Here is an 18864-nt window from a genome sequence, read left to right on the forward strand (position 1 = left end):
CCAGGTTGAGCTGTTGTTTAGCATCTTAGCTGTAGAGGGCAGTGTCATTGGCCCTCATATGTGGGATCCAAACCAGGGCCCTCTGCGTCCCAAGCCAGCTCTTAACCAATGCACCACTCGGCCAGCACTCGTTGTTGAGTTTTAAGAGTTCTTTGTATAGTTTAGATAACAGTCCTTTATCAGATGTCTTTTGCAAATATTTTCTCCAGTCTGTTGCTTGTTTTCTCATTCTTCTGAAAACTTATTTTTGAAAAAATTCTGATTCCTAGATTCATTTGCCCTTAGGAAATGGGTATTGGTAGGGCTTTTGGTTTTTACTTCAGATTTTGGGAGTCCCCATATAATAGCATCTAGTGGTCAGTCCCCTATCTAGTACTTAAAAAAGACTGGAAGTGTTATATTACATATAGTTAATTTGTGGATTTAACGCTGTTGTCTATTTATATTCCAGGAAAAAAAAAATCACACTGCTCATCTCTCCTCCTGAACTAGACCCTTCGGCTTTTTCAATTGCATTTTGGTGGCTTTTTTTAGCTTTAAACTTTTCTTGGTATTCACATTGAGCTGTTTCCATCGGCTTCATTATAGTATTATCATGGTGAGAGTGAACCATGGTGTCATGTGGCCCTGCTGTACTCTATTTAGGACTGGGCTTTCTCTTGGATCTTATGATGAGCTAAGCCTCATAGTTCTTGAAGAATGTAGCTGCATCTTAATGATTTCTACCAATTCTAGGTTTGGAGCCTTCTGGTTTTGCCTGTTGATGTCTTTTACTGTTGAATGAAAATGGTATCTTCAAATATGTTTTCTCATAAAACTTCCAGGAAATTATTTGAACCTGGATAAAAACACGGACAAAGTAACATTCTATTGTTTTTCTTCACAATCTGCTGAGCACACTCTGTTCAGCTGTGTGTGAGCAATGAGAAGAAATAACATTTGGACTGGATGTGGCCTTGCTCTGCCTGCGTCTCTGTTCCCACTTCCTGCTGGGGCACTAGAAAGAAAGGTTGAGTTTTGTGGAACATTTTCTAACTCGTAAATGGATGGCAGCCAACTCAAGTGTTCTGATGAAGAGAAATGACTCCTTCTTCTTCAATCCCTGGGAATTTAACCCAGGCAGATGTCAGGAGTCAAAGAGAACCCTGCCAGATTTTCAGTTTTGCTAATATAGAAGTAAATGAATGGAAATGGGGAGGTATAGAGCTGGGAGGGAGATTGGGGAATGGGGTGGGGGTGCTACAAGGCCCCAGTCTTTCACTACTCCTCGCGTTCTTTGGGCCCTGTGTCTGAATATTAGAAGCGTTAACAACAACAAACAAATAAAACATAAATAGTTCACTGGCCAAGAAGCATAATTGTAGCTGCTAAAACATAGAACAAGGTCACTTAATCTTCATAGCAAATTTCTGATATAGCTATAAAATATCTACTTTGCAGTTTAAGAAACAGAGGCTGACAAAGTTTAAGTAACTTGCTCAAGAGCACAGAGCTATGAAGCATGAGAGCCACATTCCAATTTGGAACCATGTCAGGTGGTTCAGAGAATTGAAGGGAAAGGTGAAAAATGGTTAGGAAACCATGGAGTTCTAGGTAGCAGGGAAGCCAGGCAAAGCCGAATCTCAGAATAACCTGATTTGGTCACCACACTTGGCACTTGTATCGCTGTGTGTTCAAGAGGTAGTGCTATTGGGACTCTCAATGCCACTGTTCCTTTGTTTTTGTGAAATTCTTTCAAAATCCAAGTGGGAGTACCTAGTTGGTGGGCTTTATTTCTCATGTTGGTATCCTAGTTGCCAGGAGGGGAGAGCAGTATTTGGCCTGTCTGGCTTCTGCCCTGGAGGGTTGGGCCCTGCTTTCCAACGAGACTGACACAATCAGAGATCCCCCCCCCCCCCCCGAATTGAAGAGTGTTTGGATGCTGAGCAACAATAATGCACAGGGTAGATATCCACCACAGTCATGGGGTGCAAATGTCCATGTAACCTTCTGCTGAGAACTGGTTGAACTGGGAAGCTGCCTTCCCTATAAGCCAGGCTGAGTTTTCCTGAGACTGGGGTCTGCCTAACAGGACTTTCAGACACGCACAGAATACTGTATAAGGTTTTTCACATGAGGACCTCTGGCTGTTTCTGATTCAGTAAAACTGACCACCACAGAGACAAGTGACCAGCAGAACCAGACAGCGCTTAGGATCCATCTGAGGAAGGAGCATATAGAAAAGAGACCCATAGAGAAAATTCCTCTCTAATTTTTTGGGCTTACCTACTCCTCACTGTGGTGTCTTGAGAACCTGAATTTGTATATGTTCCGGGCACTATTTCATTGTAGCTTTACCTGATTAACCATATGAAACATTTTCTTGTAATGGGAAGAAAAAGAATTAATGTGCATGGTCTTTCTTCATCATTTGCTTGAATGTCTTTGCCTTAAGATTAGGGACCATATCAATTTTGTACCTTCAGCGTGTAGCATTGTGCCCAGCAAACCCTAAGCACTTTAAAAAGTATTTGAGTGAATGACTTTTCTTAGCAATCTTTTTCTGAAACTGAATTGATTCTTGTGAAAATGGTGAAGAACTTATACTCATGTGTGTTTGAAGCATTTTGCAATATTTTTAGATGAAAAAATAATTCTGAATCTCCTGTGGGAAGAAGGACCACAATGACATGCTCTCTACTTTTGTTGTTACAGGTGTTCCAGGATTTGGGGACTGAAGTCCTATCTGGAGCTGCCAAAGGCTATAACATATGCCTTCTTGCCTATGGACAGACAGGCTCTGGGAAGACGTACACCATGCTAGGGACCCCAGTGAGTATTATTAGTATTACAATGAGGTATCTTCCTAATGCCACAGCAAGCCTGAATCTTGCATTGTTCTTGCCCCGGGGAGAGAGAGAATGAGTTTCAGAGTTACCTTTAACAAGATTTAATAGACCCTCTTGTGTATTAAGAATGGGTTTCTCAGCAGTTTAATCGAAAGGTAAACTTTGAATAATTAACTGTCTTTATTAAACCCTGAAGAACCTTAGAAATTTACAGCTTCCTTTGATGAAGCAGACCTTTTGTCAGTCCCGAATTTCTCATGTCATTGACAAGACCTGGACAGAATCTTAAGTGCTGGCTTGGGCTGTGCAGAAACGAGGCCATGTGTGTTAGACCTGACCGTTAGAAAGAAGCAGGAGAGCCAACTGCTGGGATAGGAGCTTTCAGAAGTGTGGAGGACTTATGAGAGCCTTCTTTTATCATGGAAAATTAGAAGGGTTCCTTAAAAATGCCTCTTTTTATTTTAGATTTAGAAGTCCCTTGGTGAGATGAACTGCTGGGGCAGGTGACAAATAACACTATACAGGGACACTCTCTAGGACACTATTCCTGCTGAGAGATTATTCCTGCTGTCTTGGGCCCAGCTCAGTGCTTACTATGTCCATGTTTAATGTGATTTTATATATTTGAGATTAAAAGAAGAAAATGCCCATTAAATCGGGTACAAAGCCCTTAACCTGAGTATAAGGTAGCACTGGATCCAAGATGGAAAGAGAAGTTACTTCTCTCTAAATGTGTGTTTTGAACACCTGTGTACCCTAGTCCTCCTGTACGTAGGGATAGCAGATAGGTTCTGGGAAGGACCACAGTGGTAAAGTGGGTTTATCCAAGAAGGATGGAACCTTCATTGCACAAGAAAGGGTACCTGGGTTTGCTGGCTTCCCCTTTTTTCATCCTTGTGGTGTTCTGCCTCTCATCTCGTGCATTCCTCCCATGAGTGTCTGCTGAGGGCACTGGCACATAGAGCCTTCTACATGCTGCCAGTTAAGCTCCCTGAAGCGAGGAGGCTAGCACAAGGGGCCCATGTGCCCATCTCCCTGCTGAGGATGGTCCCTGGGTGTTGTGGGGAGAGCATCACTGTGAGTGAACAGTAATGCTGTCCTTTCTTCTGTTCTCCAGGCCTCTATTGGGCTGACACCACGAATATGTGAGGTATGGACTCTCTTTTGACTGGATCCTCTCAAAGTAGGGCTCCTATGTACACTCCCTTAAGTGAAATTCCAACCCTCTGGTTTGTGCAGGGTCTCTTCCTCAAAGAGGAAGACTGTGCCCCACTGCCTTCCTCCTGTAGGATCAAAGTAAGGTAAGCACCTGTCAGGCTCTGGGGCCTAAAATGTTTCTGTTTCCACTTCATATTCTAGCATGTTCAGCCGTCTTCTTTGCTTCCAGAGTCATCCAGAAGAATGGAGAAAAACCACAGCAGAAGTATCTTGCAGAACAGGGAGATGAGAAACATACTTAGGTCTTTGGGTTGTAGAAAACTTAATTCCTATCCTCAGGCTTAGCAAGCAGGTGTCTCCTTCTTTGTACTAGCTTGCCCTGGCTGTTTGGTCTCCTTTCCTTTGTTCCCTGTTCAGTTTCATACTAGCTTTTAGAATTTCTCTCCCAGCCCCATACTGTGTTGTTCTCCAGGTCAGCTGTTCCCAAACTCCAGTTCCCAGACAAACACTGGCTAACTCCAAAATGAAGTTTTAACTAGTCTGTAGTGGAAATGTTGGCATAGGGTACCAATTGTCTTTAATTCTCTGTATTCTATTTGTTTTTGGTGTTCCATGTCCTTTTTCTAAAAAAATTGAGATATAATTCATATACCACAAAATTCACACTTTTGAAGTGTTCAGTTCAGTGATTTTTCCTGATATTTAGAAAGTTGTCCAGCCATCATCGCTATTTAATTCCAGAACATTTTCATTACCCCAAAAAGAGTAAATGTCCTTTTAAAATTAAATTGTTTTGAACATTATTTTTATAATTTTTAAGTTTGCCAAGTAAAAATTTGCAAACCTGTGTGTATATGTGTGTGTATAAACATATACATATATATTAAATGTTTTATTGTCCATGAAACCTGGGAACCACTGTTATAAGAGTCATCTGGGATTCCTGTGTTTAAATATGAGACAGTTAAGGAGAAATCATTTATGAGAAGTGTGTGTACAGAGTTCAGTTTTGAGCTGGAGCCTTTTTCCTTGACTGCTGACTCTGCAGGCAAGCATCTGTGTTCTGGTGAGGAAGACCTTTCTGTGAGACGTCTGCTTTCTTGTTTATCAAAATCTTTACTGACTTTAATAAATAATTGTAGCTTATTATTTTTAAAAGGGATAAAATGCCAGTAGATACCTATAAGACAGAGCATTATCATCAACAGAAGTCCATGTATAAAACAGATAAAATGAGAATTGTCCCACTTAAATTAGGGGTGGGGACTAGAACCCTTATCACTTAGCTTCCTTCATTGCTCAGTCAGCATTGTCCCTTGAGATGCCTTCACAGAATAACAGAGTTTAGAGATCACATTTGGAAACCACTTCAAACAAGCTTGGAAACTCTGTGCTGTGGTGGCCTGATCAAGACACATGCTGGTGGCAGTATACCCTAAAACCATGTGGAAATAGCCTATTAAAGACTAAACTTGAATCAGCACTGACATTGTAAACCTAAAACTGTGACGTGCTCATAGCCAAAGCCAAAAACCCTATTGTACACGTGTAGAAGGAGACTCAAGGGGAAACCCGGGTGTGATCAACGTCTTAGAATGTCAGAGATGGAACTAGAACAATTAGGACCTTGTAGTTCTTGGTTTGGTGTTTTCCAATTTACTTCAAACTCTAATTTTGTTGCCTTTTTTCTTCCAAACCTAACTGTGTACCTTTTTCTGCATGTCTCTAGTTTTCTGGAAATTTATAACGAACGAGTGCGGGATCTGTTGAAGCCACCTGATCAAAAAAAGTCCTATTCCCTGCGGGTCAGGGAACACCCAGAGATGGGGCCCTATGTACAAGGTGAGCCACTGTGGTCCTGGAGGTCTGAGGCCAAACCGGAGCCAGGGAAGCTCTCCTAATGGTCATTAATTCATTCAACAAATGTATACTGAATACATGCTCTGTGTCAGCCACTGTACTAGACACTGGATATGTGCCATAAACAGAAAAGACAGTCCTGCCCTCACAGGCAAGCTTGCAATCTTGTGGGGATGAGTCAGAAAACAAGCACTTAATTACAAGTTGTGAGAAAGGCTAATAAGAAAATAAATCGATGTAGTGATGGAAAAGAACGCTGGGCGTTGTAGTCATCCCATCTTCATGGGGCAGCCAGGAAAAGCTCTGAGGCAGTAACATTTTAACCCTGTGTCGGGCACAACTGATCTCACAGATTGTTTTGAATTTCTGTTGATTTTTATACTGAATTTATGTAAGAAACATATTGTTTTACTTTGTGGCAAATTAAAATTTCATTCTGAATAAGTAGTAAGCATGCTTACATGCTATTTTCATTCATTTTCAATTTAAATAAATAAATGTCACACACGCATCTAGTAGATGCATTGCGCCCGAACTCATAATTTTTGCATGAGCCCAATGGAGGGTTAAACTGAACCCTGAGGAGCCAGTCATGTGAAGAATGGTGTTGTGAGGGGAAGAGTGTTTCAGGTAGGGGAGCAGCATGAGCTGGAGCCCTGAGAGAAGGGCCTGGTGGTTTCAAGGAGGCCAGTGTGTCTAAAGCAAGTTGAATGAGGGGGAAAGCGGCGTGGAAAAAGGTTGGGTCTGCGGTACCAGATCCAGCAGGGCCTGGACTGATTCCCAGGCCAGTTAGTCTCTTTTTCGGGTGCTTTGTCTTGTATTGGTGGTGATCGGGGGACGGGAGGATGTCAGACATGGGGCAGGGTCTGAGCTGTTTCCTCATCAAGCATATTCGATGTTTGGTATCATCTGTAATTATCATCTGTCTTAGTCTATTACTAAGTCTTGCTATTAAGTAGAAACAATTGGGTTCTTCTGTGGAGGAAGTTTTTACCCTTTCAGGCCACTCATAAGAAGTAGTATACATTTTATGCTCCTGTTCCCTCACCAATATGTTAATTTAAACAAGGAGAGGGCCATGAAAGATTAAGAGATGCTCTCCTGTCTGATTGGGGCATGGCTAATGGATGACTCAGTAGGTGTGCCAGTCATGATTCAACTACCAGTGTCTTTCCCCAAACATTCCATCATAAATGGCAGCCCGGAAACAACAAAAATATCATTTATTTTGCTGGGAGCAAGTTGTAGTTTCCTCTCTCCCCAGATACTGGCCTTATCTCTCTGGGAAATTTTTTTTTTTAAGACTTAAAAAATTTAATATTCAGAGGTTGGATAAATGAAACACTGACAAATTGCCTTTCAAAGATCATTTTGATGTGATTTTTTTTTTAATTAAAATTTATTGGGGTGACAATGGTTAGTAAAATTACATAGGTTTCAGGTGTACAGTTCTGTTATACATCATCTATATATCACATCGTGAGTTTACCACCCAGAGTAAATTCTCCTTCTATCACCATATTTTTGACCCCGTTTTCCCTTATCTACCACCTCCCTGCCCTAGCCTAGAAATGTTTTGCTTTCTGGTTACTCCTATGTGCCTTCAAGTGGATGTCTTTTATAGTTCATCCAGCTTTTTATGTTGTTGTTTCAGGACCTTTTATTTTTAAATTTTTGTCCAGTTTTATTGAGATAGAATTGACTTACATCACTATATTAGTTTAAGGTATACAGCATAATGGTTTGCCTTACACATATTGTGAAATGATTACCACAATAAGTTTAGCTAATATCCATCATCTTGTACAGATACAATAAAAAGAAAAAGCAAAAAATATTTTTTCTCCTTGTGATGACTACTCTTAAGATTTATTCTCTTAACAATTCTCATGTATACCATACAGCAGTGTGAGCTATAGTCATCTTGTTGTACATTACATCCCTAGTACTTAATTATTTTATAACAAAGTTTGTACCTTTTGACCACCTTCCTCCAGTTTTCCCCCTACCTATAGTAATGACACATCTGATCTTTTTCTATGAGTTTTTTTTTAAATTCCACACATATAAGTGAGATCATACAGTATTTGTCTTTCTTCGTCTGACTTAGCTTAATGCCTTCAAGTTCCATTCACGTTGTTGCAAATGGCAGGACTTCCTTGCTTTTTTAATGCTGAATAATATTCCACTGAATATAGATACCACAATTTCTTTATCCATTCATTGATGGACACTTAGGTTGTTATCCTGTCTTGGCTATTGTGAATAATGCTGCTATGAACATGGTGGTGCAGATAATTTTTTGAGTTAATGTTTTTGTTTTCTTTGGATATATTCCCATGTCCAGTTTTTTCTAATAGTCTTTAATGGAAGTATTGGCTTATAATATCTAATTTGCTATTATTACCATAAGCAGAATGTCTCCATCCTTGGTTAAATTTTTAAAACTCTTTTTATTATAGAGAGTTTTGAACACACACAAAAATAGACTGCTATAAAGAATCCCCATGTTACAATAACCATTAACCCTTGGCCAGTTCTGCTCTATATACATCCCTGTCCACTTTCCCCATTCTATATTATTTTGAAGCAAATTCCAGATGTCAAATCAATTCATCTGTAAATATTTTAGTATGTAGCCCTAAAAGATAAGGAATATTAAAAAAACCCCATAAATTTATTATCACATCTAAATAATTCCTTAATACAAAATAAAAATCCAGTCAATGTTCAAATTACTTTGCTAATTTTTAGTGTAATTGTATTCGGCAATGAGCCTGTGAAGTTGCTTTGCTACTGAATCTCTACTATAGAGATTCTCTAGCACAGTTATGAAGGCCTTTTTTGAGTTGGTCAGTAACCAGCCATAAAAATTTCCTTTCATGTCCTTGAGTGACTCTTCACTTATCTAAATCCTACCCATTCTCTAGTGGCCAAATTCAGGTCTCACTTCCTCCATGGAGCCTGCCCTGACTCCTCCTCTAATTAGCATTTATTATCTAGTCTACTCCTGTGGCGCGTGGCCAGATTGTTTTGTGTAGTATAATTTCTTATGGTTGTAAACTGTGGGAAGATAGCAACATGTGTACTGTATATTTTGTATGCCAAACTGAATCTACCATTTTGTGGGAAGATAGCACCTGTATACTTTAGGAATTTAGAGAGGGCCAAATGAAGTAATACACGAGAGCATTTTTTTTATAACCGACATAGCAAAATTGCAAGGGATTATTATTGTTTTTGTTGTTGGCATAGCTACTATATGAATTCTAGACTATAATCTCTGTGAGGGCAGAGACCTATGTTCCCAGAGCCTATCGCAATGCCTAACAGTAGGCTGCCAAAAAGTATTTGTTGATTTAATTTATTATCTGCATGAATTTAGCAAGTTCCCTCATGTCTATCAAATGATATGAAATAGGAATGATAAAGACCTACAGGAAAAGGTTAAACTTTACCAAAACTTTTATTTAATATCTTTTCCCCCCTCACGAATCTGATAGGTTTATCTCAACATGTAGTTACCAACTATAAGCAAGTGATTCAACTCTTGGAGGAGGGAATAGCAAACAGGTAACAGGTTTGTTTGTTCCTGTCCTTCTTTTTAGCCTCATTCTTCTGTCCTGTGTTCTCATCTCCCTTTGGAGTGTGTGATGATTATGATGATACTTCTCTCTGCAGCTCCCCACATTCACAATCAAGATGGTTTTCTCAGAACAGTACTGTACCCAGGGTAGTGCAGTGACTAAGATTTATTGCTCTTCTCGCTAGTAATGAAGCTGGAGTTTGTTTTGGATATAATAATACTAGGCAGTCAGCCCAGAGAGTTACTCAGTGCTTTGTCTTAGGATACACAACTGCTATTTTGATGAAGGGAAAGATTCTTGCTTGCACTGTCCTCTCCTTGGGCTTAATAGAGATAAGGACCCATACAGTGTAAAATATTTCAGAAAACCATTTTTCTTTTAGTTTTGCGTACTTGTAAAGGTTACCCAAAAAGACTGTTTGAATCTGCTATGAAATACTAAGTGCTGTTGTCTCTCCTAAAAGCTATTGTACGATAAATTGTGATAACATTCCATATGTTAATTACTATGAAATACCCAGAATGTTCTTAGTATATGCCTGAAAAGATAGCTTTTTTTTTTCTTTTTGTGGGGGAGGAATTTAGAGTCTTCTGTTCACCTGATAGCAGGTACAACTTAATTGAATATAAAGGAAAAAAAAATTAACGTTCTGCTCCTTGGGTTTCCTGGAAGTCTCGTGGAGGCACTTGCTTCTGGCTTTCTGGATACCCTGAGTTCCTTGATCTTTGAAGTGTCAGGCTTCACCTTTCCTTTTTACCTGTAAATCATGAGAGCAGCCTGTAGATTTTGACTCTCCTTCAATTCTCTGGTTCCTCTGAGAATGGAAGTCAATGTGATGGCCATAAACTAAAGCATGATTAACTTAGATTTGGACAAAGGGAAGGCTCTCCTGATTTAACATGGCAATACATTTCTAAGGGAGATTATGAATTCCATCCAACATTGATGTAATTCAAGATCTCATTTCCTTGATGTAATTCAAGATCTCATTTCAAAGGCCATTTTGGCACTATAAGATAACATTCTGTATTTAATCACAACGTTCCCTGTTCTTGAGGCTTCTGCTCCAGCAAGCTCTCTACCTCCACTTGTCTTATTTAGTGGGTCTGCCCTGGGGATATTCTTCAGGTTAATGACTCTTTAGTATTCCCCTTTTCAACTCTGATTTTTGCTTCTATTGCTTAAAAAAAAGTTCTAATGTAGTTTAGCATAAAGATACATTCCCTTTTATGCTCAGATATTAGTACCTAGAGTGCTGCTTCTGCCCTCATTGGACCACTCTCCTAACTATACTGGACTAAACATGGATGTTTTATGATTCTTATCTGTGAACCTCAGCACTAACACTTCTTGTGTTCCCCATGGATCTTTAAAGATCCACCTTGCATAAACAATCCTTGTCCTAACTGCCTTGCTTTGTATACACAGAATCACAGCAGCCACCCATGTTCATGAGGCCAGCAGCAGATCCCATGCCATCTTCACTATCCACTATGCGCAGGTTGGTTACCTTTTATATTTGTTTAGATTTCTCCCTCTCCTTGTCCTTTTTGACTACTTTCTTGTCTTATTTCTTTTTCCTTTCCTCCTACTCTTCCATTTATAGGTCCTCTGTTGTGACCTAATATAAGGAGGACCTACATGCCCTCTATTAAGCTATATATATCTAGGAGGGGTAGAGGCATTTTATAAAGACTAATAAGAATATCTTCTACTTATATTTTACTTTTGACATTTCAAAGCACTTTCATATCTATATCATCGGTATGGGCACTTAAAACAAAAAGCAAGATTGAAATGAAAATAAGCATTAAAATGAAAAAGTAGAAGATTCACTTCCATTATGATGGAGTGAGGAGGTCAGCAAATCCTATCCCTAAAAAGCAACTATAAAGCTGGACAAAACTGTCAAAAGCAACCACTTCGCAGTTCTAAAAACGGATCACAGGCATATAATGAACTGAGAAGAATGTATTCCAGAAAACACTTGCAGGTAAGAACAGTACACATGTTTGGTGTATTGCCTTGGGCTGCTCTCCTCCCTGCCCACACCCAGTCTCTGTCAGTGAGGCAGTTCAGTCAGGGGAGGGACGGCTGTGAAACCAGCAACGCTATTGCTGCCACCGCCAGAGGTGTTGATTTAGAGCATCACCAGTTAACGTGGTGCTCTTGGTGGCAAGCGAACAAGGAGGGCCAGTGGCTCCATTGGCCTGAGATTGTAGGTCTGTTTCAGGCAAGAAATGAACTGGCAGACTATCTAGAGATATATCCGGGGATTGGGGAGATGATACAGCCACAGGGGACTTGATAAGATCCTCACATATCCTAAGGAACAGAAGCTGTGCACATACATAGCAGAGACTATGCAGGCCCAAGCCAGCCACACAACACTGACTGGCAGAATCTGCACACATGTGTAGAAGAGACACAGAAGGGCCCTGTGGCTAGTGAATGCTGGTGTAAACTTAAAAACCACCTGAACTTTTAATTCATTCCTCACAGAGATCCATTAATAAAGAATAGAAGACTTATTGGCTCCAGGTGTTTGATTACAACTTCTGACCACTCTTTGGCTGAACACTAAGCTATGCAGATACAAGGTGGCCCCTAAGAAGCCAAGCTTAAAATTAAAAACAAGTAAGGATAAAAACTGAACAGAGACCTCTTTAGCTACATATTGTGGGGAGATACATATTAAAGATTTAGTCCAGGCAAGTTGCCAAACAAAACAACAATCACTACCACCCTCAATAGGAAAAAAATCATAATCCATAATTGTCACAATATACAGAGGGTGCCAAAAAAATGTATATACATTTTAAGAAAGGAAAACACTGTATTAAAATTGTAATACTCAATATATACCGATAACAAAAGATGAATACAAGTCATGTGTATACATTTTTGGGGGTACCCCCAGTATTTTCTAAAATATCTAGTATTCAACCAAAAATTATTAGATATGCAAAAACAAGAAAATGTGACCCATACTTAGGGGGAAAAAAAGTCAATAGAAACTGACTCTTAAGTCCTCCAGATGTTGAATTTAGCATACTGAGGCTTCAAAGCAGCTAATATAAATAGGTTTAAAGAACTGAAGGACACCATGTAAAGCATTAAAGGAAAACATGATAACGATGACTATGGAATTTCAATAAAATTATAGAAATTATTTTTTAAAATGGGAATTCTGGAATTGAAATGTACAACTGAAATGAAAAGTTCACCAGTAGAATTCAATAGCAGATTTGAGATGGCAGAAGAATTAGTAAACTTGAAGATAGACAAATAGAGATCATCCAATTTGAAGAAGAGAAATAAAAAGATTGAAGAAAAATGAATAGAGCCACCACACAGACCGATGGAACAACATCAAGTCTGCCAACATAAGTATAATGCCAATTCAAAAGAGAGAATAGACAAGAAAAAATTGAAAAGTAGTGACTGAAAAATTTGTTGAAAATCATTAACTTACAGATCTAAGAAGCATAAAAACTCCAAGTAAAAAAACACAGATAGCCACCTAGACACATCATAGTCAAACTGTTGAATAAGAAAGAGAAAATCTTGATAACAGCTGGAGAAAAATGACTCATCATATACAGGATAACAGTTACATGATTAATGACTGACTTCTCATCAGAAACATTGGACCCTAGACAGTGTGCTGAAAGAAAAGAAAACTGTCAACCAAGAATTCTATAAGCAGCAAAACTAGCTTTCAAAAATGAAGATGAAATAAGAACATTTCTAGACTGAAAAAAAAAAAAAGAGGAAAAAAATTCATTGCTAACAGTCCTACCTTACAAGAAAACTAAGTGAAATCTTTCAGACTAAAAGAAAGTGGTATCAGACAGTAACTAAGTCTATAGGAAAAAATGAAAAGTGCTCAAAATGGTAAATATGTGGGTTAATATAAAAGATTACATAAGTATGATCTAGCCATTCTACTCCTAAGTATTTTCCCAAGAAAAAGAAATTATATGTCCATACAAACACTTGTACACAAATATTCAAATATTCACATTTGTACTTGTACAAAATATTCATATATTGAAATAAGTTACAAAATTTATTTGTAATTGTTCAAAACTGCAAGCAACCTAAATGTTCATCAAGAAGTTACTGGAGGGCCCTCGCACACCACCTCCCCCTCTCTTCCTCTGCGCTGCCTACAGAGGTGGCGCTCATATTTTACTCGGTATCATGGCTGCCCTCAGACCACTCATGAAGCCCAAGATCGTCAAAAAGAGGACCAAGAAGTTTATCCGGCACCAGTCAGACCGATATGTCAAAATTAAGTGTAACTGGCGAAAACCCAGAGGCATTGACAATAGGATGCGCAGGAGATTCAAGGGCCAGATCTTGATGCCCAACATTGGTTATGGGAGTAACAAAAAAACAAAGCACATGCTGCCCAGTGGCTTTCGGAAGTTCCTGGTCTACAGTGTCAAGGAGCTTGACGTGCTGCTGATGTGCAACAAATCTTACTGTGCTGAGATTGCTCACAACGTCTCCTCCAAGAACCGCAAAGCCATTGTGGAAAGAGCAGCCCAGCTGGCCATCAGTCACCAATCCCAATGCCAGGCTGCGCAGTGAAGAAAATGAATAGCCAGCTTGTGTGCAAATTGCGTTTTAATAAAACCATAAAATTCTTCCAAAAAAAAAGAAGTTACTGGCTAAACAAGCCATGGTATATTTTTATAATGGAATACTATTCAGCAATAAAAATTAATTAACTATTTATACATGCCTCAACATGTATGAATCGCAAAATAATTATGCACAGTGAAAGAAGCCTGAAATTGTATGATTCCAAATTGTATGATTCCATTTGTATGAAATATCCTGAGACGGCAAATTTATAGAGATACGATATTGATGAGTCGTTGCCTGGGGCTGGGAGTGGAAATGTTGCTAGATGGCAAGCAGACGAAGGAATCGGGGAAATGTTTTAAAACTGGATTTTGGTGATGCAGGTACAACATCAAAACAAAACACAACAAAAAACACCACATTGAATTAAAAAAAAAAAAAAAAGAAAGAAAAATAGTTTTGCTTTTGACAACTGAATGCTCCTAGAATAGGACATAGAGAGGCAGAGTGCTTTTCCTAGCAGGTTAGTGTGCTGTGACTCATGTTAACAAAGAGATAAACCCCCATTTGCTATGGATATCAACCAGTGAGAGTCAGAGCCACCTGGAGGGAAGTTGAGCATTTGCTTGGTAAATTGTAGTAAAATTCCTGGTGCCCCTAAAAATTGTGCCCAGATGACTTCATGGGTTTTTGCCCACCCTCTGGAAGTCCTGCTTATATTTTTAAAGAAGAAAGGACCCAGAGCTTACTGATCGTATCTATCAGATATTGAGAGCTCATCTGGTTCAGAGCACATTCGAATATAGATTTTCTTTTAAGGAGTTGGCTAAAAATTCCAAATATTACCTTGGTTAGGAGGGTGTCGAAGGGGAAAAAACCCACTTTGTTCCAAATGACAAGCTTTAAATGTGTTTTCTCCCTTAGGCAATCCTGGAGAACAACCTCCCCTCTGAAATCGCTAGCAAGATCAACCTTGTGGACCTAGCAGGCAGGTAATTAGGATTTCAAAGCCAAGGGAAATGCTACCTTGACAATGATCTTGTTCTTGCCCATTTTAAAGGAAATAAACTTGTTCCAACTTTTTTCACATTACAATCATTCTAAGAAAATTAACAAAAGTCACAAATTTTTTTTAATGCTAGGTTAAGAAATTAGAGTTTTCCAAGGGCTGAAAAGCTCTATGTCAGGGGTTCTCAATCTTAGCTGCCCAGTAAAATCACCTGGGACCTTTTATAACTCCCAGTGCCTAGGTTGGACCTCAGACCCAGTGAATCAGATTATTAATAAATCAGATGATCAATAAATCAAATAAGTCATGGGGAGTGCAGGCATTAGTAGTTTTTAAAGTTGCCCAGGAGATTCCAATGTATAGCCAAGATGGAAAACCACTGCTTTAAAAAGAGGAAACTGAGTTAGCATACTGTTTTCCCTTTGATTTAGTATTGATTTTATGTAGCTCTGTACATTACTAAAACAATAAAAGCTTTAAAAAATACTGTGATATTGGGGAGAAGATACTACCTTTACAGTATTAGAAGGAAGCATGAATTATAGTCACTTATATATCCAGAAAGAAGAAAGCCTTGAGGATAATGTCACACACAAAAAATATATAAGATGAAATAAGGAAATTTTCTTATTTTAAAACTGCTAAATAATTAATATGGTACAGCAGTCCCTTGAAAACTAAATGCTGTCTGGAAGAAGCTTATATCAGCCAATCAGAAGTGTAAATGTTTAATGTTTTCCATTTACTTAAAAAGAATTTGAGACAGTTGACAGTTAATGACACAGAGACCATAAAGCCATTAATATGTGAAATAGAAAAAAGGTAGCGTGGAAGTGAATATACCAAAAAGCTATGCTAATATCATTATTGTAAATGAGTATTACATTTAGCTGAAAATGCTCAGCCGCCAAAATAAAATCACAAATGTAATGAATTGTTTGATTTTTGCCTGAAAAGCAGAATGCCTGTTCATTATAAGATGGTAACATTTTTTTTCTGGAATTGAATTCTAAAAGGAATTTATTATGTGGGTCTTTTACATGATGTACAACATACTGGATAGTATCTTTGAACAGCATTATAAGGATAGTGTTATCTTCTTTGCTTTTGTTTTTTGTTGTCTACTTTAGTGAAAGAGCGGACCCCAGTTACTGTAAGGACCGGATTACCGAAGGAGCCAATATCAACAAGTCTCTCGTGACTCTAGGAATTGTCATCTCCACCTTAGGTATTGGACTGATAGACTGGGTCATCAGAGTGGGAGAGAAACTTCGGAAAATAGCTCACATAATTTTATCAAAATGGGGTAGATACTTACAAGGGTTCTTTTTGATATAGTTACCTTCTGGTTTAGGGCATAAAGACGATATCTGTCTGTGGTTGTAGAACACAGTGTAACCATCATCCCAGCATTCTCATTTCAGAAAGAAGGGAGACTGGAAAATCGTGTGGCTCAGATACTCCATGTCATGAATCCAAAATCTAATTCAAGGCTCAAACTTAAAGCATCCTATCATATGCAGGAAGGGATTAGGAAGTGTGATACTTAAATCTTTGCTCCACAGCCATTGATTTGTTTGAATATATTGGTTTCAGAATTCCTTTTGTCTTCCACTTTTATTATTTTTTGTCTTTTAAGCCCAGAACTCTCAAGTATTCAGCAGCTGCCAGAGCCTCAACAGTGTAACCAGTGATGGTGGTGACAGTGGGATTCCTAGCTCTCCTGGGACCAGCGGCAGAGGGGGACCCTCCCGGAGGCAGTCTTACATCCCCTACCGGGACTCCGTGTTGACCTGGCTGCTGAAGGACAGCCTCGGAGGCAACTCCAAAACCATCATGGTTGCCAGTGAGTGGAAAAGTGGAGGTGGTTCTGTCTTGGGGCTGGCACTCTGCCTCAGAGAAAGGGCCATGACCACCCATTTCCGCGAGGGTCTCATACAGCGTGAATGATAGCAAGGCAAGTGGTCATGGGCTGGGCCAGAGGGCTTAGCGTATTTTTTAACTTTCTTCTTCTGTCTCAGCCGTGTCTCCTGCACACACTAGCTACAGTGAGACCATGAGCACACTGAGATATGCATCCAATGCCAAGAACATCATCAATAAGCCACGGGTAAATGAGGTGAGACGTTCCTCTGAAGTCCTGGTCTGGTCTAGTTTGCATAAAATTCTCCTTTTCTTCCTCATTGATTTCTATCCTTTAGTGCTTACCCCAATTTGTCAGACTTATTCCCCAAATGGTAAGGGGGTGAAATTCTTTGTTCCTGTGGTCATACCCTTCTCTCATATCTCTACTGATTTCATTCATAATCTTTTATGAATAATTTATTTTAGATATTTCTCTAAGGCCATTCCTCCCAACATCCTTGGTACACCATTGCTACTCTAAGAAAGAGCATTTAAAAGTTTTTGTATTTATTGCTTCAATTTTGAGTTTATGTTGACGTATGCTTTTTTTTTTTTTCTATGCGAATTGCAGTGACTTCTCTGTTTTGGGGCTAAAAGAGGTATATAATGAATTCATTTGTTTCGAAAGCTGAATAATAATGAGAATATTTCAAAAATCCCTTTTGTGCATAGCAATTTCAGTGAAGAGTTCCAGGGCAGGGACCACAATCTGGTGGCCAGACAGATATAGCCCATCTATGGACTCTTTTAAAAGGCAATATAATTAGGCAGGTACTAAGTTTAGTCACAATACAGGAAAATTAGCACCTACTACCTATACATGCCTTGGCAGTTGTGTTACCTTACCTGTCTGACCTCCTGCTCTAGGGCAGTGATTCTCAAACCTCAGTGTGTATCAGAATCACCTGGAGGGTTTGTTAAACCACAGCTGGGCCCCAGTCCTCAAGAGTTTTTAATTTAGTAGGCATTGGGTGGGCACAGAATTTGCGTTTCTAACAAGTTGTTGCTGGTCCTGGGACCACGCTTTGAGAAGACTGCTCCGGAAGGTACCCCAAAGGAGTAATCCACTTCTTCCAAGCTAATTGCGTGTAGCATCTTACAGCTCTTTGGGGCCTGATATCAACGAATGGTGACTGAGGTCTCTGTGTTTCAGGATGCAAACATAAAGCTGATCAGAGAACTCAGAGAAGAGATTAGAAGACTGAAAGCCATGCTGCTGAGCTTCGAACTGGTATGCCACCAATCAGAGCTTATCTGTATTCAGGAACCCCTCTTCTTCTGCATAGAATCCGAGCCCTGCTTTGTTCTGTGTTCTCAATTAAGTGACGCTTGTGGAACAGGGGGCAGGAGCAACAACAGGATGGGGATTACTCTGATTGCATGTGTAGTTTCAGAGGGATAGGCATCCTCTCACTGTGTCATTTCTGTTGTCCAAAGGTCGCTTGTCTGAATGGCTCTTATTCTGTGTGTGGGCAGACATGGGGAGTGGGGCCCTCCAGAAACATGTGTTTGAATTCTTCTTCTTTGTGCCAATCTGAGCCCAAATACTTAGGCTTCTGATTTGTTTCTGATTTTAATTATGAAGTCTTTCCTTTATCTGCACCTTATCTTCCTTCATAAGATATGACGGACCAGCCGCCACAATTCGATCAGTACCTGAAGGGGGGAGCGGGAATTAAAGAAAGAGACACTCACTCAATTGTTGATTCGGCCGGTCTTCACTGATGGTGAAGCCCTGAGTTTATTTTTCCTCACCAATATATGCAGTTTGAGTACGTGCAACACTGCAGGTACAGCTATGCATTACCTCATACAGAAGCAGATCATTAACTATCTACTGGAGACTTAAAGATCAGGGGGGCTTTAGGGGATTAGCTTCCCAGGACACTCTCTTCCATTAGCCAAGATAGCCATCTATCTA

The 18864-nt window shown here is 39.4% G+C and overlaps 1 protein-coding gene and 1 pseudogene across 1 annotated transcript in view; both read left to right on the plus strand.

Annotated features, from left to right (window-relative positions):
- STARD9 (StAR related lipid transfer domain containing 9) overlaps positions 1-18864 on the plus strand; it is a 110754-nt gene that overhangs the window by 58111 nt on the left and 33779 nt on the right. Inside the window, exons 4-14 of the mRNA XM_019644955.1 lie at positions 2695-2811; positions 3946-3978; positions 4068-4129; positions 5716-5828; positions 9350-9419; positions 10862-10934; positions 14954-15021; positions 16169-16266; positions 16678-16884; positions 17060-17157; positions 18097-18174. Coding sequence (XP_019500500.1) covers positions 2695-2811; positions 3946-3978; positions 4068-4129; positions 5716-5828; positions 9350-9419; positions 10862-10934; positions 14954-15021; positions 16169-16266; positions 16678-16884; positions 17060-17157; positions 18097-18174 — 1017 coding nt within the window. The remainder of the gene's footprint in view (positions 1-2694; positions 2812-3945; positions 3979-4067; positions 4130-5715; positions 5829-9349; positions 9420-10861; positions 10935-14953; positions 15022-16168; positions 16267-16677; positions 16885-17059; positions 17158-18096; positions 18175-18864) is intronic.
- Positions 13537-14104, plus strand: LOC109384029 (60S ribosomal protein L32 pseudogene; annotated as a pseudogene).

This window comes from Hipposideros armiger, unplaced genomic scaffold (genome assembly GCF_001890085.2).
Source record: "Hipposideros armiger isolate ML-2016 unplaced genomic scaffold, ASM189008v1 scaffold_92, whole genome shotgun sequence".
Taxonomy (NCBI): Eukaryota; Metazoa; Chordata; class Mammalia; order Chiroptera; family Hipposideridae; genus Hipposideros; species Hipposideros armiger.